Source organism: Dunckerocampus dactyliophorus, chromosome 20, assembly GCF_027744805.1.
Source record: "Dunckerocampus dactyliophorus isolate RoL2022-P2 chromosome 20, RoL_Ddac_1.1, whole genome shotgun sequence".
In the NCBI taxonomy this organism is placed as follows: Eukaryota; Metazoa; Chordata; class Actinopteri; order Syngnathiformes; family Syngnathidae; genus Dunckerocampus; species Dunckerocampus dactyliophorus.
This window is the reverse complement of record NC_072838.1, coordinates 13,356,984-13,379,228: the sequence shown is the minus strand read 5'-3', so window position 1 is coordinate 13,379,228 and position 22,245 is coordinate 13,356,984. Positions and strand designations below refer to the sequence as shown.

The 22,245-nt window shown below is 40.8% G+C and overlaps 1 protein-coding gene across 2 annotated transcripts in view; it reads left to right on the top strand.

Annotated features, from left to right (window-relative positions):
* csmd2 (CUB and Sushi multiple domains 2) overlaps positions 1 to 22,245 on the top strand; it is a 201,408-nt gene that overhangs the window by 131,093 nt on the left and 48,070 nt on the right. For both annotated transcript variants that reach the window (XM_054764767.1, XM_054764766.1), the window contains exons 27-40: positions 1,980 to 2,182; positions 2,324 to 2,515; positions 3,209 to 3,347; positions 3,432 to 3,619; positions 6,605 to 6,799; positions 7,263 to 7,379; positions 9,331 to 9,444; positions 14,296 to 14,391; positions 14,757 to 14,960; positions 15,445 to 15,569; positions 18,863 to 18,959; positions 19,290 to 19,394; positions 19,604 to 19,722; positions 21,340 to 21,409. In XM_054764767.1, coding sequence (XP_054620742.1) covers positions 1,980 to 2,182; positions 2,324 to 2,515; positions 3,209 to 3,347; positions 3,432 to 3,619; positions 6,605 to 6,799; positions 7,263 to 7,379; positions 9,331 to 9,444; positions 14,296 to 14,391; positions 14,757 to 14,960; positions 15,445 to 15,569; positions 18,863 to 18,959; positions 19,290 to 19,394; positions 19,604 to 19,722; positions 21,340 to 21,409 — 1,964 coding nt within the window. The remainder of the gene's footprint in view (positions 1 to 1,979; positions 2,183 to 2,323; positions 2,516 to 3,208; positions 3,348 to 3,431; positions 3,620 to 6,604; positions 6,800 to 7,262; positions 7,380 to 9,330; positions 9,445 to 14,295; positions 14,392 to 14,756; positions 14,961 to 15,444; positions 15,570 to 18,862; positions 18,960 to 19,289; positions 19,395 to 19,603; positions 19,723 to 21,339; positions 21,410 to 22,245) is intronic.

The window sequence follows — 22,245 nt, the reverse complement described above, 5'->3', positions numbered from 1 at the left end:
GGTTGAATACAGCCTATTATTAGTCAAACATACGCATATTTAAGCAATTTTGTTTTTGTTGTGAAAATGGCTAAATGAAATAAATAAGGCATTCAGAAGATGCATTCAAAGATGTTTTGATGATATGTAGTATTCCACACTGGTCACTAGGTGTCATTGATGTTACTGTAATGTTCGGTGAGACACACAAGCACCAGCCTTGATGGCCGGAACAACAGACTTTCATTGCAGGCTTGAATTATCTCACAACAGGCATAGTAATACCTAATACGGGCTAATGTTGCAGCCGTAACCCATGCCAAGCTACCCCTGACATCACTTTCTGTCCGGCCCCCCACTCAGTCCCCCTAGCCCCGAAACACATTTACAGCAACACACGAGCATGAGTCTTATGTCTTAAATGGCTTATTTTCTGTTGTTATGTCTACTATATTGGGTAATGTGAATGTAATGGTGACTATATGGGTATTATTTCATGCTTAGAGGGCTCTAATAATGTTTAAAAAATCATATTTACAAGGTTGTAAACAGATTTCCTGTGCTCTAACTACGAAAATATTCCATTTATATATAAGGAATCCTTGCGGAAATTCACAGTCGGGTCTGGCACCAATGAATACAATTAGGATTACTGTATTTCTAGTTGTATCTGCTTGTAATGGACCAAGACCAACTCGCTGCTCTGACTAGCTGATATTTGGAATTGTTGAAGCTTCACCCTAGTATGAAGGTCTGTCGTTTTGGCTGGTGCTTCATTTACATGATCTATCCAAGCACAACCCAATTTGCCTGTGCCATCTCGTCTCAGAGCAGCTATTTTTAAATTTATTTCTTCTTTTTTTTTATACCAAGCCTTGAGCCAGCACTGTTTCAGGGATCAAGATTAACATACTGTATATACTTTTAAAAAAGACTTTGGATCAAACTTTTTCTTTCTGCAGGTGTGAACACTAAATATTGACTGCCAACTTGTACAAAATATCTTCTTACATACTCAAGACTGCAAGGAATAAGAATCCACCGCATCGAGACTGGCCTACTTTTGCATGCTCAAACACACACGCGCGCACACATTCACATCTAGCGTGCTTTTAACATCCAGCTGGATGATGGCTGTCTTTGGCAAAGTGAAGAGTACATATTTTGACAGCAACATCTTTGTGATGTAGGGCCTGAAAATTAAATGCTTGGGCTGAAGGAGCGGCTTGACTGACACTGTAAAACATCCATCGAATGCTCTGCATCTGGTGACTGTGATTATATTTAAAATGTCGTTTGTCTCTCGTCTTGATTCCTATGCCCTTAACTGTTTTTGGGCCTTTGGTGTGGTCTTATTTTAAACGCATTGATGCATTGATTAATTTAAAAGCACTGTTCCTTTGAACATAAAACATACACAGTTTGTAGTTTGCTTGGGCTGAATATCAAAGCGATAGTTTGGATTTTTTTGAACGGTGACTTACCCCCGCACTTGGTCCCGAGAGCCCATTTTGGGTCGGATTTTGGTGATTGAGGTTACTTACGGTAAGTTAAGAGTCTGACTTCTCCGTAAACAAGATGGCTGTGACGTCACGGTGGCTGCATCTTCATTACACACACAACAATGGACATCCAATAGTCTGCACACTTTAATACGAAGTCAGAGAAAGTAAAGCCGAGCGATTTGTGAGGTCAGATTTTTTTCGAAGAGGCATTTTTTTCATACAAATGTATTACTCTTTCAAACACATATTGTTTTAAGAACCTAAACTCTTTACTTAAATAATCCCAATAACTAACCAGAACTACTTTTCTCATCACCAAAATCCGACCAGAACTGAGCTCATGGGACCAAGTGTGGGGAAAGTCACTATTGATGGACTACACTGCTGATGGGGATGTCATACAACTTTGTGTCAAAAAATCCAAACTATGCCTTTAAGTTGAGCTGCATCATCGGTCAAAGCCTCTAACGTTGTCTTAAATTTGTCTTCCACCAGCCTGCATTTCCTGGTTTTCCACACTGAAGAGATCCATGACGTGCTTCGCATCTGGGATGGTCCCCAAGATGGAGGAGTGTTGCTGAGGGAACTGAGCGGCTCTACGTTGCCGCCGGATGCCCACAGCACCTTCAACACCATCAGCCTGCAGTTCACCACTGATTTCTTCACCAGCAAGCAGGGCTTTGCCCTGCAGTTCTCTGGTGAGCATGATGATGCGATGATAAAAAGGGGAGTGTTTTGGATGGTTTTGCTTAATAAGACAAAGAAGAAAAAAAATATGATTTATGCCAAGAATGCTTTCATCTCAGTGTGGTGCCTTTGTACTTCCCCCGCTCCTTCAGTCTCTACCGCTACCTCGTGCAATGACCCCGGCATGCCGACTAATGGGACCCGCAGCGGCGACAGCAGGGAACCAGGGGACCATGTGGTATTCCAGTGTGACCCAGGCTACATCCTGCAGGGGACCAACAAGATCACCTGCACTGAGATCAACGGTCGCTACTTCTGGCAGCCAGACCCTCCCACTTGCACAGGTACTCGTTCAGGCACAGCGTGTAACGTGAACTATGGCTCATAAGGACAAAAGGGATATAATCAGAACACCACTAATACAAGATACTGTTCAGCCTTTGTGGTTTGACTGACTCAAAGGTTAGACAAAGCAGATCCTTTAAAGGGTCCCGCAAAGGAATTGGCCTCCTGATGGATAGTTGGCATAGCGGCAAGTTTTTTTTTTTTAAGGATGTGTATGGAAGCCTATTTTTTTTTTACAAAAACACGGCGCAGGCCCATATAGCAAGGGGGTGGGTCAGAGGTGGCATCATGTCCATGAGGAAGGAGTTGTTTTCCTTCATGACGTCCTAAAAACCCGGAATGTAAAATGACTGAACGTCTCTTCTCTCAAATGCGGAGCAAACAAGTGAGAGATAATAGATTTTTTAAATATTTTTTAATTTTTTCACATTTGGTCCTCATAAATAAGATCTAGTAGATTACCGTTATTATATAATTAAAAAGTACATTGGGGAAGTTTTCTTACAGCTAAAGTTGACTTCACGGTCAGACAAAAAATGAAAATAAACAGTTTCATATTGGGATCCTTTTAAGTTGCTTCTGTTGCATTTATATTATGTATGTGTGAGCACGCGTCCACTGTGTTTGTGAATTCATAGTATTAAAATCAGAAGTTATGAAATAATAGTGACACTTATCCTGCTTCATCAAAGCTCCATGTGGAGGCAACCTCAGCAGTCCTAGTGGGTTGATCCTTTCTCCGGATTATCCTGAACCGTACCCTCATGGGAGAGAGTGCGACTGGACCGTTACTGTCACAGAGGACTACGTCATCGCCCTCAGCTTCAACCAGTAAAATTCTGACTTTGCATCTGGTTTGTATTCTGTTGCCAGCATAACATCAACAAAGTCCTTTCTGATCTCTCTTTTGACCAGATTCAGCTTGGAGCCCAGTTATGACTTCCTGCATATCTATGACGGACCAGATTCCCTCAGCCCTTTGCTCGGAAGCTTTTACGGCACAGATGTGCCCGATAGAATTGAGAGCAGCTCCAACACTCTCTTTCTGGCCTTCCGCAGCGATGCCTCCCTTAGCAGCAACGGATTTGTGCTTCAGTACACAGGTTTGCACTTTTTTGTTCATTGTTTCTTCTAACTTCCTGTTTGGACTAGTCTGGGGCGAGAGGGATCAGTATGCTTGGAAGGAATTATTGATCAGTGCTTGCCATTAGAGGATGATTAACCCAATGGATTGAAACAACAAAAAGGTGACTGCAGTAGTGCTTAGTTCTTTTTGCAGGAGAGAACACATTTGCTGTCATGTCAGTACTTGGACGACCACTGTAAATATTTTGGAAGACGAAAAAGTTGTCAATGTTTTGCTGAAGAAAACAATACGTGTCTAATGTATTAGGAGCCCCAACAGTTTCTTGGCTGGTTTTCAGTTTTTTTTCTAGCACTGCAATGCATTTGCAAATTGCATGGATTGAATTGGGCTGTCCTGTTCTGACAGGCTTACCCCTGAACTTGTCCCTAGTGATATTTACAGCATCTGATACAATGTGTGATAATGCACTGCCAATCTGGTCGGGCAGATGGACCCAGTATGTGGCTCATAAAAATCCTCCAGTTTCCCCACTTTCACTTTCAATTTCCTCTGTAGTAAACCATAAGCAGATAAGATATGAATTAGCATCCTGGTTTTGAACAAACATGGCACAAAAGCTCATACGAAACCTGCGTGTTGGCGTTTGCTTGGTGAGCAAGTTGACAAATAGACACAGCGAGTGTTTGGTTAGCTTGCCATTGAAAATTGTATTACACACTCTGCCTGAGGTGCTGTCAATCTGTTTACCAAGCAATCTTTCTGTTTCCATGTCTCTGGCAGTGTCTGATGGTGCTGTCTTGGGAAATATGTATGCAAAAACATTCCATGGACATTTGAATAACCAACGTGAAAAGACATACATCAAAACACAAGCATCTTCATTGTTGCATACATCCATTCTCTTTTTGGGCTCATTGGGCTCAACTCCTTCAAGGCTTTTTTGTTTTTTTGTAAGCAGACCACACTGGTCGCATATTACGTCATGTTTTGTCTTTTTTTTCTGTCATTTTTTTTTTTTTTAACCTGTGTATTTTTTATTATTATTTTATATTGATTTCATTTATTACAGGGATGTCCCAAATTTTTTCTACCAAGGGCCACGTGCTGAAAAATCTAAGGACTGCAACAGGGCAATTACATATTTATTACTTATAGCTATTCATATAAGTATTTCTATACATATACAAATATTTCTATATATTATTTTGACATATTTATATTAGGGCTGTAAAAAATGTGCATTAAACGTGGCAAGTAATTTATTTAATTCATTACTTTAAACGTTGTAGCATAATGAAACACCACCATGTCAAGCCACACTTCTCTGTTATGATGGCAGACAGACGCACAAATAGCATCCCCACACAGAGTTGACACACAACTCACAAGCGTGCCTCTAGTCGTCCTTGGAAAGAAACTTCCACATTGTCACTTGACAACAGCGAGGTGCATTCAGGGGCCCTCCGAACATCACAACGTCTTTATTGTGTGGTCTATAAAACAGAAAGACAGAGAAAACCAGTAAGTGGATATTGTCATTCACTAGCATAAGTCTTACTGCGCAAGTACAATTGGCTGCATTTGAGTATGCTCCGAAATCCCAAGAAAATACATCTACACTCAAAACAGTGAATTCAATTTACGTAAAAAAATTACGTGGTGTCTTTGATCGCAGCCCCTCATGGCTCATAATAACAGAGTTAAAGTGTTACTTGTGTGAAGTATGCCCTTTTTACTGTACTTTATGAACAAAAAGATAAATTACAGGGCACCGTTTTATATAATTGTATGTTTTAAAAGCTCAAAATGAACTGGAAATTTTAAGCATGCTAATAGAAAGCACACGTCTGAAAATCTATTTGCCTATTAAACAGACTAGTTTTAGATGAAATAGATTTTCAGACGTGTGGATGATTGAAATTATCAGTTCATTTTGAGATGTTAAGATTTTGGATTTTTTTCTTTACATTGTTTTTTTTTTTATAAATGTCATTTCTACAATGACTAATGGGCCAATGAAAAATGAGGCGCGGGCACTTTGGACACCCCTGATTTATGAAATTTTCTATAATGTGTTTACGTTATTTATTTACTTATTTATTCAACAAGCCTTTTGTCTTTCTTTTTTCCTGTTCCTAAGCTATCGATTGTTACACATTCTGTTGGTTTTTCTCCCTCCGTTTTAGATCATTATCGTGGCCATGTTTACTGGTTTAATAGGGTGGTATCGTCGGAAGGGTGGAATTTCGGGCATCCTGATTAAAAAGTTGTGCTATCTACTGCAGCACATATTTCAAAATGACCTAGAAATTGATTTAAAAATTCTAATGAGGAAGACGGGGGAAATACACAACACAAGGAGAGGGTTGCTGTCTAAATGGCAGATGGTGAAGCCAGAACCCTTGCTAGGGTGCAGGCAACCTATGCCAGGGCCTCGGGTATGATTTGGTTTGGTGCACATAAGGGGTCCTCATAAGATATGGTACTGAGCTGTGTTTAAGTGTGACACCATACCAGATTGACTCTTTTACGACCAAAGAACAATGTGACGGTTGAATGAGTGTTTCTTACATCGACCTGAGGAGTGACTGATGTGCGGCTGTGTGTTTGTATGCAAGAAGGGAAGCATGTGTACGTGCATTGTCTTCTTCACTCGACTGCACAGCAAAGTTGTTGTGAGGGAAGCAGTTGTGTGCAGTCAGCAGACCTTGGGCCTGACCAATGCCACTCTCAATCAGCTGCCTGTCTATCTCCAAAGCTATACATACCTCAAGCAGCCACAGATGAAAAGGCACCATAAAGGGCAAGAGAAAAAAGTGACAGCCACCGAGATAGAGGAAAGCACAATGAAGGAAGCTGCAGAAAAAATGAAGATGGCGAGGTTGAATTTGCTTTGTATTGCAGTATCACCGCTCCAGCTTGATGTGAAAACCCTTTCATTCAGTGCCAACATGTGTCGAACATGGTTGATTTTCCACCGTGTTACCCTCTTTCCACACAGAGAACCCCAGGGAGTCTTGCTTCGAGCCGGGTCTGGTGCGCAATGGGACGCGGATGGGCACCGAACTCAAGCTGGGCTCCACTGTCACCTACCACTGCGACAGCGGCTACACACTAGAGGGAGAACAAACCCTCACATGCATCATGGGGGCAGATGGCAAGCCAAGCTGGAACAAGCCCAAACCCATCTGCACTGGTAAACACTGACATCTGGAGACAGTTGCTAGGAACACAAAGCACACCGATGCCTTTAGATTTATCTCAATATTGCTTTGTTTGTTTTACTTTTTACTGAAGGGTGTGTCTTTAATCCCGAGATAAAGTCCCTTACATGGGATAGCGCATAATTTCTTTTTTTCCACACCTTCAAATGGCTGAGGTGGCCTCATCCTTCTTTCACCCTGCTAAACCCAGAGGGACTCATGAAAAACATTGCAATTTCACTGTGGCAAACACCAGTGACATCTCCCACCCAGAGCCCAATCAGACAAGAAAAGTAATTTAGGAGTGATGGAACAGAGGAGATGGAATAGAAAAGGGTAGGAGAGAAAAAGGAATCAAGCATTACAAGCCAGGAATCTTCTTTTTTCCTCTGCTGGCCATGTGCTCTTGTTGGTCGTCTCATTCATCTTGTCTAATTACTCTGGTTGTCTTTCCAGCGCCGTGTGGTGGGCAGTACTCAGGTTTGGAAGGAGTGGTCCTATCCCCTGGTTACCCCGGCAACTACAGCAATGCAAGAACCTGCCTGTACTCTGTGGCGGTTCCCAAGGATTATGGTAAACCAAGGAATATTCATTGTTGTCCCATTTTAAATGGTAAATGGCCCCATAGATTAGGGGTCGCCAACCCGTCCATCAGTCTTTGTGACCATGCTGGTCGAACCAGAAAATATTCTGAAAAAATAAATGCATTATCACATCAGTGCCGTCCCCTCCAAGGAGAGCGACCCTGAACCATACACCGTGCCATTCTGCAGGCATGCACCTTTTTCAGTAGTTCAAAATGACTCTTACTGCGTCCAACCTGAGCAGCAACGGCACACTGTGAAAGGCCTTGCTTATGCAGCTCAACAATTCAAGAGAGAAAGTTTTTTTGCCTTTTTCCATCAAGAAATCATGACATTGTGAATACCTGACAGGAAATTACATTGAATCCACATTTTTGCCACAATTCTGGCTTTTAAAGGTCTTAAACTTTTGATCAGCTAATGAACAGCTTGCTTCACTTTAATGCTCGTCTGCAATCAGCTGCTCACTCAAACATTTTTTGTCTCACTCCCATTTCTTCTTTTTGCATTTTGAAACACTAGAATCTCCTGAAGATCCAACAGTGCAAAATGTAAATTCTTGCAATTAAAAAAAAAAAATTAGATCAGGAGTGAATTTATTACAATGGTCTACTTTCTTTTTTCACTTTCAGACATTATTGTTCCATGTCAAAGCAACTTTAGGTTTAATTTTCAGTGATATCAACACGTGATGCTTAAGGGATCGTAGCCTTCTCGATCAAACGTGTTAGAACTTGCAAGGATTATTTCCCAATATCAAAGTGAGAATCAATACCTCTGTCTCTCTGAATGCCATCTGTTTCAATATTTTACATATTATACATAAAATGTGCCCCTAAAAGTGTGTCTGGATGATCCAGTTTTATCTAGCCTTTGACATTTCTAATTTTAAAGGTCACGTCTCCTACAAAATGTTATCTGATGCCTGTATGCTGCTGGAAAACCCCAAAAAGGGACTATGTGAGGCAAAGCTCAAACATGCCATTTATGGAGGTGAAGTGCGATATCTCCCCCAACCCATTTTCTGGTTCTTAGTTTGACTTCCTTTTACTTGCCGCCATTGTTCAAAGTTCATGTTATATTATTGTGAACGAAGAAATAACAAATCAAGTGTTTCCTTTGGGTAATGTCACCCATATATCGTATATGTTCCAATTAATGCCACTATTTAGTTAAATGCAATTATGAAGACAAGAAATAAATATTGTGAAAATGAGTTATAAGATCGCGATCAAAGTGGCTTTGGAGACAACCAAAAGTAAAAATGTATGCTGCCAACGAATGTACAGAATCCAGCAAGATAGCATCAATCACTTGGGGAATCTACTGAATTACCTAACACAAATGTCGGCAGCTCTGGTGATGATCTACTGTATGTTGCTTTAGGCTATTTTTCCTTCAATGCCCCAGGTGTATCTTCTATGATAGAAGATCAGTAAATGGTAGCTGCTGAGTCATGCGCTTGTAACTTTGAAGCCAAGATCCTGCAACTAATAGAGAACGCTGTCCTCCAGCCCTCTTCCCCGCTCTCCTCCAAGTCTCCTACAATATATCCTCGTCATTCTTTCTCTTGTAAAGCAGACGCAGATTAGATCTGAAAGGTTAAATATGTTCCGGCTGTTGCAGTAAAGAGGGTGCCTTTAAAGGATGAAGGCGAGACAGTACATAGATATATAATAGACTGGCTGTCATTGCAAGAAAGAAAAAAAAAAACTGTAATCGAGTGACAAGCCATCAAGCCCAGACAGTATTTGTGATCATCCACTTTGTCACATCTGTGTTTTCATAACGGGTGACATCACCCACCTTGCTTCAGACAGAGAAGGTCTGTTATGACTGAAATATTCTCTCTCACTCCCATATGTCACATACTTTGGTTTGGAGGATTTTAACCACATTTCACAGTGCAATGACAAACTCCACCTGTTGATGTTTTGTAGTGGTGTTCAGCCAGTTCGCGTTCTTCCAGACAGCTCTAAACGACGTTGTGGAGGTGTTTGATGGGCCCACACAATCCTCCCGGGTTCTTAGTTCCCTGTCTGGAGCACACACAGGTACGTGCACGCACACACACACACACACACACACACACTGCATGCATGCTTGCCGCTTTCAGAGGGTGACAAATCGAAGATATTTATATGGAATTATGGGAAGGCAAACATGACTCTAGCCTTAGTTTAATATCCAGTAACAGCGGGGATAAATTCCCAGATTCATTGACTGTTTGATGTCTCCGGCATTATTTTTGACATGACAGAGGACTGAATAAAATGTTTCAGCTGTGTACCTTTTTACGAGCTATCCAGCGACATATTGCTGACAGAGGCGGGAGATGCGGCGGCGGCAGGTGGGCTCCACTGAGCTGTAACACATTGCGGAGGCGACAGCATCAACTTCCTCTTCGCAGGCATAACAAATCATCAGACAGGGTTGAGATTGCACTGCACATACACCTGTATTAGCTTGACGCCAACACGTTTGTGCATGCGCTTGTACGGATATGCAGACGGATGTTTCCACAATGCAAAACACAGACAAACGTATTTATGATGTGGAAGGCAGGCACATAAAATGAGAAAACTGGCAAACTTAATGGCGCTCTAGTACGCTAGTCCCTCGTGACATTGCGATTCCATTTTTGTGGCTTCACTCTATCATGTTTTTAAAAATATATATCAATGAATCATGCTGCTCCGTTGTTGAATACGGCCTATTATTTGTAAACAAATGCATATTTAAACAAATGTTACATATATTTTTGCCTAAATTAAGCATGTTTAAGTGGAAAAAGTGCTAAATGAAATACAAAATATAAGACACAGCCAAAGACGTGATAATATGTAGTATTCTACACTGTTTACTAGTTGTCAGTAAATGTTACTGTAATGATTGGTGAGACACACAAGCACCAGATTTGATCGCCGGAACGCCAGGCTTTTATGGCGAGTTTGAATTATCTCACAACAGGCACAATAATCCCTAATAAAAACACGGGCAGCTGTCGTAGCAGTAATTGACGCCAAGCTAAAACTCAATTCCTGACTTCACTTCCCTTATTAATAAGGAATCCTACTGCGTGTTTTCCGGTTTACGTCAAAATTGTACATGAAAATTTTGCTTGGTTTGCGTACATTTTCCTATTAGCGTACAACATGGCGCGCGTATTGTTGTGTTCTTAATACATTGCGAGAGTTCAACTGTGTTCTTAATGTATTGTTTACATCTTTGGCTTTCTGGAACGGATTAAATTGATTTGGTTAGAGTACATTTCGGTTTGTGTCGGACCTGGAACGGATTAATGACGCTAACCAATATTCCACTGTGCTCTGAATGAATGTCAAATGCAGAGCAAATAACGTGAAAGTAATTTTGATGGTATGTATTATGAATTATAAAGGCAATCATTTCCGCTCCCCACCTGCAATGCACATCAATGGCACATTATTTCCCATCCAATCTATCTCCAATTTTGCTAGTCGCTTGGAATTCAGAGACAGGCAGAGATCCCATCTGGGATTTTGTCAAAGAAAGACAAACAGGGATGCACAATATTTACTTGCCACCTGTCACTGAGTCAGTGTAAGTGCTATATTGCAATGTCAGCATCGTGAGCCGTTTTGAAAGTGCATCATTTTCAAAATATGTTTACAATCTTCTGTCACTTTCAGTTTCTTGCTCTGCAAATTATACTTTGTACTAATCTTCCCTTTCCTACACATTTTCAATCCTGTACTTACGACCTACGCCAGTGGAGGATGACGATAAGCAAACGCTGGCATTTATATTGCTACGTCTATATTTCCAATGTACATCAATTATAGTAAGACAAAGGACGGCAAAGTGCAGAATCCACCTTTAATATTTCAAAGTGTCTTAGCTCTCATCCTTAAATGTAACTACCTCTCAAGATGGTGCCAACGGCCGCATCTCGGTCCAGCTTGTGACTTGACAAAAACAAAAAAGGTTTTCCTTTGGTTGATGTCCAGTTCTGCCTGAAAAAAACAGCCACTTTATGGCTCAATAAACAAGACGCTATATTAACCGGGGACTCTTGGGCGGCAGACTCGTGCAGCTCACTAAGCAGGCATAGCCAAGCAGAGCTGACACTGTCTGGCAAAGGAAGAGAGCCTGCAAAGGTGGTTACCCTGACGAGCGCAGAACACAGCATCATATGAACGTGTGCTCTGTGCATACACACACTCAGTACGACTACACTGAGCATAATTAGTTAGCTCACAAATGTGAGCTGGAGGCATGTACAGCATTTGTCAAAAAAAATATTGGTAAGATCACACATCACGCTATATTTAAGATTGTTCCTCACCTTTTCCCTGAATGGATGATTAAACAATTGACAGGTACGACTCGAACAGTGTATATCAGTGGTGCAGCACATGGCACATTCTAATAAAACAACAGCAAACGTGGAAAATTCAGCAGTAATTTTACGAGAATAAAGTTGAAAATATTAGGAGAAAAAGTTGTGATCTAATGAGAAAAAATGAAAAAATGTAATATTATGAGGAAAAATAATGAAATAACGAAAAATTGCTTTTTTTTAAGTCGTAGTACTTTGACAAACAAAGAAAACAACACAAAGTGGTAATTTTTGGAAAATTTTGAAAAAAATAGAATGTTAAGAGAAGTAAAAATATTGTGGGAATAAAGTCATAATCACAAGAAGAAAATTTAACAGAAGGTTGAAATGTTAGAAAATAAATGTAAAAAAACAGCAGAAATTGAAAAAATAAACAGCTGTGATTTCATGAGAATAAAGTCAAAATATTAAGAGAACAAAAGTCATATTTCAACAAGAAAAGTAATAATGTCATTTTAGTAGCACAGAGTTGAAATATTAAAGAGAATATATGTTGTTTTTTTGTAGTTGTAATAAGTTTTAGTCAGTTGTAATATTATGAGAAACAAACAAAACAAAATAAAGTTGCAATTTCTGGAAAGTTAGGTTAGGAAGAAAGGTATAATATTGTGCAAATAAAGTCAAAATATTCTGGGAATCAAGTCATAATATTACAAAAGGAAAATTCAGATTATTTAAGAAGAAAGTTGAAATATTTGTAACATAAAAAAAGTTAAAAGATAGGGAAAAAAGAGCAAAGACCAAAGTTCTTACTGATAATAGGATTTTTCACATATATCACAAAGCTGAGATGCAGTTTTTTCTTGAAATATATATAACTTCTTAGCATCCCTACATCATGTGTTGCTTTACAAAATATCAAAGTAGTCCTTCCATCCTTTAATTTGTCAGTTTGGAAACCCCTGGTGTAGAACGTAGAGTCTTTTTGTGGCTCTGTCCTCTTGCATGAAACCTGTTTATTGCTTAACAGCTGGAACATTAATCCCAAACTTTGCTTCTCATAACTACTGAATCAAAACCAGTGTGCATCAGCAACTCCTTTTGGCTACTGGCTTCCCGCCAAAGCCCTGCTGCCCGTCCTTCAAAACATCAGCAGAGTAGCTGTGAAAGGGTGACCTGGTTTGCCGCTGGAAGCTGACCAGTGCCTTGATAAGCTACATCCTGACACATGTCTGATCTGCTAAGGTGAACGTGTTCCCTGCACAGCAAATTATGAAACCCGCTGTCACCATGACAGTATCCTTCTCGGGCTTCCTGCAATTAACTACCCAGCCTGCCCCCTGGGGTTCCAGCAGTGGCAACAGAGTAGTGATTTTGACACTTTTATAGAAGTGCCACTGGAGTAGCAACCTTATAATGCAACATCTACAGGGACAGATGTATTAAAGACATAAGCAAAAAAATGCCAGGTTCTGCAGACACACAGTACAATGTTTCCTCAGGGGGTTAAGCATGTCTGCATCCCCACTACAGTGTGACAGCAAGCAGACAGGGTGTAATGAGATCCTCCGCTGAGAGAGACTGTCTGCAAGTGGAGGACGGAGACTGAGAGACAGAGATGCTCATGCATGGTATCATGTTCTATGTCAGTCAAAAAGTAGTGTCCCATCTCTGAAGAAACATCTCAGGGGTTTCATTAAGTTGGTTTGAAGTAACTGTAAACCTGTGTACAACTCCAGGTACATTCTGTTTTCAGACTGTCAATAACCAGACATGCACGGTTGATTGTGTTGCCCATTGTCATGGTTTTATTTGGTTCAGACATAAGTTACTTGCAAACTTGAGCATGTCCAAAAAGGCTAGGAAGAAGTAGATCTTATGTAACCCTACCCATTCTTTGTGCCTCAGCAATCCTGGTTAATAAGCATGGCCATTTTCTCATAAGGAGAAAAATGAATGCAGAATGTGTATAAATGCATACCTTATGCAGTAATGAAAGGGGATTTAAAATAAAGAAAAAAAATAGAAATAACACATAGATATATAAAATATAGCAAAATAATTAAAGAATGATACATGAATAAATAAATAGAGGAGTGCCACAGTGCCAGAAACATTGTGTAACGTATGAATAAATACAGGATAACTTATTAAATAACGATAAGGATATTGTTGAAATAGGCATACGGATGACCCAAATGTATCCCATTGGGCATCATGGGGATTTTTACACAGTTTATATTTACACAGGCAAATAAAAAAGTTGCGGCCGCAAATTGCCCCCGGGCCGCACTTTAGACTTCCCTGCGCTAGCTTAATTTCAGACAAATGGCCAGTGGGTGAACCATGGTTCAGGTGCCTTTGAAATCCCTCCTGAATTTGTACATTGTCCTTTAAATAAGGTCTGGATTGCACAGCGCTTTGCAGGAGATAAACCTGAGCATGAACTACATTCTGTATTTCACACTCAGCCAAGTGAAACCAGGAGAGAGATGAGAGCGCTGTGCCCACGCAGATACAGTACGAACGCAGGGCACTTAGATTATAACATTGCAAATTGTTTCTCTCTCTCGCTCCAACACAGGCGAGTCATTGCCGTTAGCGACAACCAACCAAATCCTGATACGCTTCACCTCGAAAGGTCAATCCAGCTCCAGGGGATTCCACCTGGTCTACCAAGGTGAGCGAGTATACAGTATATCGTACAGGTGGCTGCATACACAAATTGTGTATTGAAAATGTGTGTTTATGTCTTATTACAAGGGAGCCAAAAGTACCTTGTTGCAAATATCAATAGAAGATGACATTTAGTCAGAAATAGACACGTTAAGCACTCTATTACATTTAAACTGCATGACAATCTCACCATTATGAAAGCACAAAATACTGCAGGGACTGCTCCAAAACAAGGTAGAGTCTTGCTGTTTAGTATACTTAAACTACTGCATATTATCTCTACTTTTCAACTGGTGATAATGACAAATTTAGCAGTACAGCGATACTGTATGTTTTCTTGGAAATAACAAACACTCCTCTTGTACACAGCTGTGCCACGGACCAGTGCCACCCAGTGCAGCTCAGTCCCAGAGCCCCGGAATGGTCGCCGAATGGGCAACAATTTTGCTGTTGGCGCCGTGATTCGCTTTGAGTGCAGCCCAGGTTATGTGCTCGAGGGATCGAGTGCCATTGAATGTCTGACAGTACCCAACGCACTGGCACAGTGGAACAGCTCCATCCCCAGCTGCATAGGTAGGATACCGCAACAAGAAACACACACCCATACACAGATTTTCAGATTTCTTTCTTCATTCTGCCCTCACAACATGATAACTTGCGTGCGAGCCTTCATGTTAACCTGCCACAGATGTGCGCTGCCAGGTATCGCCTGTGGAAAAACACCAATATTCATCCATGCAGCAACACAGGTGGCAGAGTCACAAGTACACCTCACACATTGAGATGTCCACATGTACCAGGAAGCAGGAAGCGTCTTTCTCTCACACACACACGCACACACACACAGGCAGCTGTAACAGATGCTCTGGCCATATGCGAACTGTGCAGAACAATCTGGGAAAAACAGTCCTGCAATACTAGTGAAATAAAGTGACGTGATTTGATGATTAGTTCAGTAACTCCTAAAATGACATACTTTAACTTGAGCTAATTAAAAATATAAAAGTGCATGCACATGTGTGATATACATCTCATTAATATGCTGCTCTTCCCGCAGTTCCGTGTGGAGCTAATCTCACCCATCGTACTGGGACCATTTTATCTCCTGGGTTTCCAGAACCTTACCTCAACAGCCTCAACTGTGTCTGGAAGATTACCGTTCCAGAGGGCTCGGGAATCCAGGTTTGTATTACATCTGTGTCGGGAGATGAGGTTCATCAATCACAATTGCATTGCTAAGAACTAGTTTAACCTCCAAGAAGGGGCGGTCTAAGTTCTGCCACAAATACACCACAAACACATATATTTAATTTGCAAACATGCAATATCAGTTCGCAATCCTCCATACTTACTCGTCCACCGTGCACAGGACAGACCGCGGTTTTTCAATCCATTATGCACTGTGAATCTGCGCGTGCGTCCCAGTCTAGGCTGGCGAAAAGCCATCCCCGGGACATAATGTCCCCATCTCCCATGCTGAACATACAGTCATGGAAAAAATGACCACCCTTATTTCTTCAGTTTCTTGTTCATTTTAATGACCGGTACAACTAAAGGTACATTTGTTTGGATAAATATAACAATGACAACAAAAATAGCTCATAAGAGTTAAATTTTTTTGGCAGTACAATGCTATAGCTATTCATGTAAGAACTAAATACCCATGGAAGTTGCTAGATATCAGCTCTTCAATTAAACTCTTATGAGCTACTGTATATTTGATTATCGTCATTATATTTGTCCAAACAAATGTACCTTTAGTTGTTCCAGGCATTAAAACGGATCAATAAACCAAAGAAACAAGGGTGGTCTAATAATTTTTTCAATGACTGTATTTCAAGTGAGGGGCAGTCTGTCTAAAAGCGGACAAAAAGGTGAAGCATTCCACGACAGAGTACAGATACAGTATTATGGAGAATATAGGCGACAACAGCCGCGTGACAGGCAGATATTGACCAAGGGAGACCAAATGGGTGGCCGCTGGCCGCGTTGGACAGGTGACTGCTATACACAGGGTCTATAACATGTAAATTTGCTGGGGGGGATTTTTCAGTGGCTGCTATAGGGAGGTGGCTGTTCTATAAAGGTGGCCGCTAAGACAGGTTTGACTGTACTGTAAAGCAGGAGTGTCCAAAGCGTGGTCCAGGGGCAATTTTCGGCCGGCAGGTTGTTCTTTTGTTCTTTCTCATGAGATGTGTTATTAGATATTACACTAATTTGTTTTGTCACCTATAACAGAAAGCTGATATAACTTATAGTAAAATATACCGACCTACTTTGGATTGGTTCAAAGTGACCCCCACATCCTTCATTTTTTGAGAATTTTGGGAGAAAAAAACTTGTTCTCTTCACACCGTAGCCAGAAAATCGTGGGTTACCTGTACCCTTGCACTCCTAATATTAACATAATGAAGATTTAATGGTCATTTAAGTTAAGAACAGTTTGTGTTTACCATCAGCATGTGGTGGCTTGACAAATGCACAATTGGAAGTATGTAATTAGCTGACCAAGCACTAATTAACAGAGCAGCTGCAGTGTAAGAAAGTATTCCAATTACACTTACGTAAAAAAAGGAGGATAGTTCATAAGCTCTGCACCTGTGCTAAATGTGTATTTGCATTTCTCGCCACATAGTGCTCTTTGCAGGAGTTTGTCGCTTAGTCCCCCCGGGGTTCTGCCTGATGGAAAGTTTCTTGGCGTCCATTTTAGCTTCTGTGCCTAATGACCTCAGTGCTGTCCCTTAGCTATTAGCTCTCTCCACCACAGCTGGCTATCTTTATGGGTCAGAAATTTGACACAAACCCCTTAACGTGCTGTACTACACACAAGCAGTGTTGGGCTGCATGGAAGGGAATAGACAAAGAAGAGGAAGATGCCTTTTTGAACATCGCTAAATGCACAGGCACACATTTTCCTCACTGACATTGTGTTCAGAAAAGGTGAAGTGCCAATTTTAGGGGGTTTGCTATTCTGAGTCGACGCTGGGTAATGTAATCCTCTCATCTCTTGTATTCCAGGGTCATTGTCCTACTTCGCGTATTCTTTCTCACTATTGTTCCTTTCTTATCAGCTGGAAGAGACACATAAAGGCTGCTTTGCAGTTGTACACTGTGGCTGACGCAAGAGTCCTGTACTGCTCTAAGTGTCTGTATTATTGTCTTTTCGTATGCTAGCAGGGTTGAAGTTTCTCAAACAAAAGCAACTTAAACAGCATGGATTATTTTAGTCTTTTTTTTTTTTAAACCTGATTTGCATTTTCTAAAATTATGAGCCTCAGTGCCCGGGAGGCAACGAGGCACAATATTCACCTTAGCTGCAGTCTGCACTGCTGCATTGTAGTTACATTTGCAGGGAAGTGCACATTATAAGATCGGGGTGTCACAATCGAGAGAACTCACAGAAGTGATTTGCCTTAGCGGCACATTTTCTGTGGGCTCCTAATGAAAGATCAATGTGTGATCTCCTCTCTCTCTTCAGGATGCGCCACAGCCAGAACCTCCCCTTTAATTGGCTTGTATCCAATCTATAACCATCAGGAGAAGAGTCGGTTTAGCTATGGATGTGAGTTGGATTCAAATGAGACGCTGTGGTACTGAGAGAATAAATGAAGGAGCGTGTTTAAACTATGCAGAGGAAAATCATATTGTCTCATATTTTAGATAGATTGAGACATTGTTTAAACCTAAAGGCCCATTGGGTCAATTGTGGACTAGGATTCACTCAGAAAGCTTAAATAACCTCGAAAATGTTGTGACATAATTGGTATTAAAATATTGAGTTTATTTGCAGCAGAATCGGGGCCCTATTAATCATCCCTGAGGGACACCATCAAGGCTTCATTTGAAACTCACAACAGTTTTAAGTCGGTCAGGGGTTCGCAAATGGTCTCAACCTGGGACCCACGTTTTCCAATGGTCATTAAGTCACAACCCGCTTTTAGGTCATTTTAATTTTTATATCATCTATTTGTTTTTTTCTTTTATTTAAGTCAAACTGGGCAAATGCATGTGTGTGTGTTTTGTTTTTTTTAATCGACTGTCATCTTTTGCAACAGATATAATTACATGTCTGAAGTGCATTTTACAGGCATTTATTTAGACATTTTGTCAAGGAAATGAGGAAGAAAATCAAATGTCAAAATTGCACTAAAACCACAAAGCTGCATATTACATATTTTAATGTAAATTTGCACTTGCTGTCCGCGACCCCACCCACTGTGAGACCCGTTGAACTAGAGGGCTGTTCAAATCAATCAAATTCCCCTCAAATGTGCTCATTTATCAATATTTCCCCAAATATATCAAACGTCTTCCATTAGATATGGATACAGGAAACATTTTTGTTCCTAACATAACATAACAATGACCAGTCATCATTCTAAAAGCATATTTTGTGCTCTGCATTCTTTGGGCGATTATTGTCTTTTTCCCCCATCCACTAAGTGTCATCCTCCTGAATGCATGCTTTCTCTCAGATTCAGGTCATCAGCTTTGTCACAGAACAGAACTGGGATTCGTTGGAGGTGTTTGATGGAGGAGACAACACTGACACCATGCTTGGTAGTTTCTCAGGTATCGTGATGATGTCTCACTCCTGTTCTATATACGGTATACTGTATTGTTGCAATGCAGGTCTTAACACCAAGATGTGTGTTGTTCTACCAGACTGTCATTCTCCTCACACACATCTTTTGTCTGCTGTGGTCATTTGTATTTCTGGTATCTTTGTTAATCTCCCTTTCATAGCAAGAGGGAATCATGCTTTTTTTTTAGAACCCAACCCAATGCATATGCTCTAAAGCAGGCCTTTTAGCTATTTGTCAGTAGCTCACACAGTTAGTCATGGTCAGCCTATGCCAGAGATAGCATCACTAAACGCTACTATTAATCTTCTCCCCCAAGGCACCACGGTTCCAGCTCTCCTCAACAGTACTTCCAACCAACTCTACCTGCACTTTTTCTCCGATATCAGTGTGTCCGCTGCTGGATTCAGGCTGGAATACAAAAGTAAGTTAAAATAATAATAATGATTTATGGAACTCTCCAACACCTTAAAGACAATTATGAAATCATTTGTGCATGTTTTATGAGGACTCACTGGCTGGCTATGTTTCGCTAGAGGGTGATAAGTTGCTATTATTTAACTTCTGCTGAGAAATATGTCATGTTTAATGGTGCATAGGTTTTTCTCAAACAAAAATGTTTTATCCCCTCAGCGGTGTCTCTTACCAACTGTCCTGAACCCATCATTCCTATGAATGGCATCAAGGTTGGGGAGCGTCTTCAGATGAATAATGTGGTGTCCTTTCAGTGTGAACCTGGATACACTCTCCAGGTAAAGTCATAAAAAAATAATCGAAATAATTGTATACAATATAAAATATATACACTATCTCGCAAGGTGAGTGAACCCCTCACATTTCAGCAGCCATTTTTATTACAGAATACCTCAAGAAAAATACTATGGAAATGAAACTTTGAATTACTTTAGATTATGGGTGCGCTAATGCTGCCACTGCTATTGAAAATTTGATCTGAAAAAAGGAACCATAAAATTACTTTAATTTAGAAAAGAGCAGTTTACTTACTTTTTCAAGAGAACATATGTCACTCGTGGAACTTACAGAGGATGCGAGCCTTCTTTAAGTTGTCTTTCGATGTGAGAGCTCGATGAGAGCAGTCGGTGTCTTCCACCACTGAGAAAGGCTGGACATCTAGTTTGACAAATTAAATTATTCCTTCATGTGTTGCAGGATGGAAACTTTGCATCGCTCTCACAAATGGCATTTAAGTTCCACACGGCAGACATGTTGGGTTTGCAGCCTCATGCCTGCACAGTGTGAAGTAAAGGGGGAAGGGGACACTACCCAAGACATTAGAACAGGGCACTACACTGCACACAGGGGTCTCTACAGGCTGCAGACTGCAACAGTACAAGCCACAGGTGATCGGTTTTTGTGATCGGCATTTAAATGCATACTTTTGCATGTGAATTGGCCAATGCTGATCGATCGTAGCAGCTTGTATGAAAGTATAGATTTTACTATCCACTAAACATAACAACACATTTTTGTGTTGAGTTATTAACACATTATTGTGTTGAGTTATTGTCTAAATAACTGGCAACACAAGTCAAGATTCTGTCATGGTCTGCAGATGCATGAGTGCTGCCGGCAGTGGAGAACTGTGGCTCATTAAGGGAAACATGAATTCCAGCTGTGACTGTGATTGTAAAGCAGATCATGATCCCTCCCCTTACTTATCATGTTTTCCAACATGATAATGAGCCCAAACACAAATCCAAGATAACAAGTACCTTTCTGTCGAAGCTAAAGGTGAAGTGGCCAAGTACTAGAATGTCTCAAGAATTGAACCTGGGGCATCCTCGAGCGGAGGGTGATGTCATCATGGAAGAATTCCAGTAACAGCATGTGCAGCTCTCGCAAATTCCATGCCCAAGAGTATTAAGACAGTGCTAGGTAACAAATGTGCTCACACTAAATATTGACACTTTGAATACAATTTGGACATGTTCACTGTGAGGTATACGCACTTGTATTGGTAATTATTTAGACAATAATGGCTGTGTGTTGACTACTCTGTGTTATATCCAAGTTTCATTTCTATAGTATTGACTCTGGTTTCTGAAATGTGAGTGGCGTACTCACTGGATGATGAGTACTCTTTGAACCTCTTCCTTATTTGGCCAGGGCAAACATGCAACCCTCTCCAATTGTTCCTTCATTTTAAAACAGATATAATTCCCTTTCTCTATTGATCTTTGTCACTTAAGATAGATTTAGTCATTTAGTCACCGCATGGAGTCATGTGGAGACAACGGGCAGCTGCTTGAAACAATTAGAGCACCAGATGCGAGTGAGTGCAAATCACATCACGGCTTATTTGTTGTGTCTTCCGCTTTGCACATGTTGGCACACCGGCCATCTTGAAGGGGAACTCGCACATCACATGCATGCCTGGAACTGTCCGGCGATGGAACTACCCGCCGCCTCTCTGCATCGGTAAGTTTTATGTTTTTTTCCCCTTCAATTTGCCTCCACATTTTTTCCCTGTCCTTCTGGCCTTGTTCTCACAGTCTGACAACTTTTCCTTGGGGATTTTTTTTTGTCTAACATTGCTCCCCAGATGATTATTTAAAGCAGTACAAGGCCAAGATTTCACTTTAAAGACTTGACACTTTAGCATTATCGGCTCTTAGTTGCAGCTTTAAATTTGTGGGGGAACAAGTTCCCTCTTGTGGCTCCCTCGGGGCTGTGCAGTTCAATAGGTTGAGACTCCTTTTACCCCAAAAGCGAAGCCAACACACTGAATTAGTGCACTTCTTTGTTGTTTGTTTAATCTAATGAATCCAGTGAGAGCACTTTGACAAACAGGTTCCATCTCAGATTGGTTGAAGTCTCGGAGATTCATTATGTCCATACCCATCAGCATCTTCTATACGAGTAGAAGATAAGAATCTTGCCGTTATTTATCCCTGAGAGAAAAATAACGGTATATCACTTGCCTTTTCTCTCTCTGTTGACTTTCTCCTTTGTCTTAAGTCGGCTGTTTTTCTCATCAATTTCTTTCACGCATTTTTTATTTCTCTCCCACCCCGCCCTTCCAGGACTTCTCACTGTTTTCTGCTTGAGTCAGCTGATGCTTTTAACATCAGTTTAGTGTCCTTTCATCTTTTTTCTTTAACTTCAGGAGTTCTCACTCTTTTCATCTTTCTTGATACCATCATCACTTTTATTTTGAACTATTGTGAGTCCTCGTCCTGGATTTCAGTCAAGGAAATTGTATCCACTGGTGGTTTAAGATGAAAGTGGAAGGCTGACAAATAGCACTCATGCAC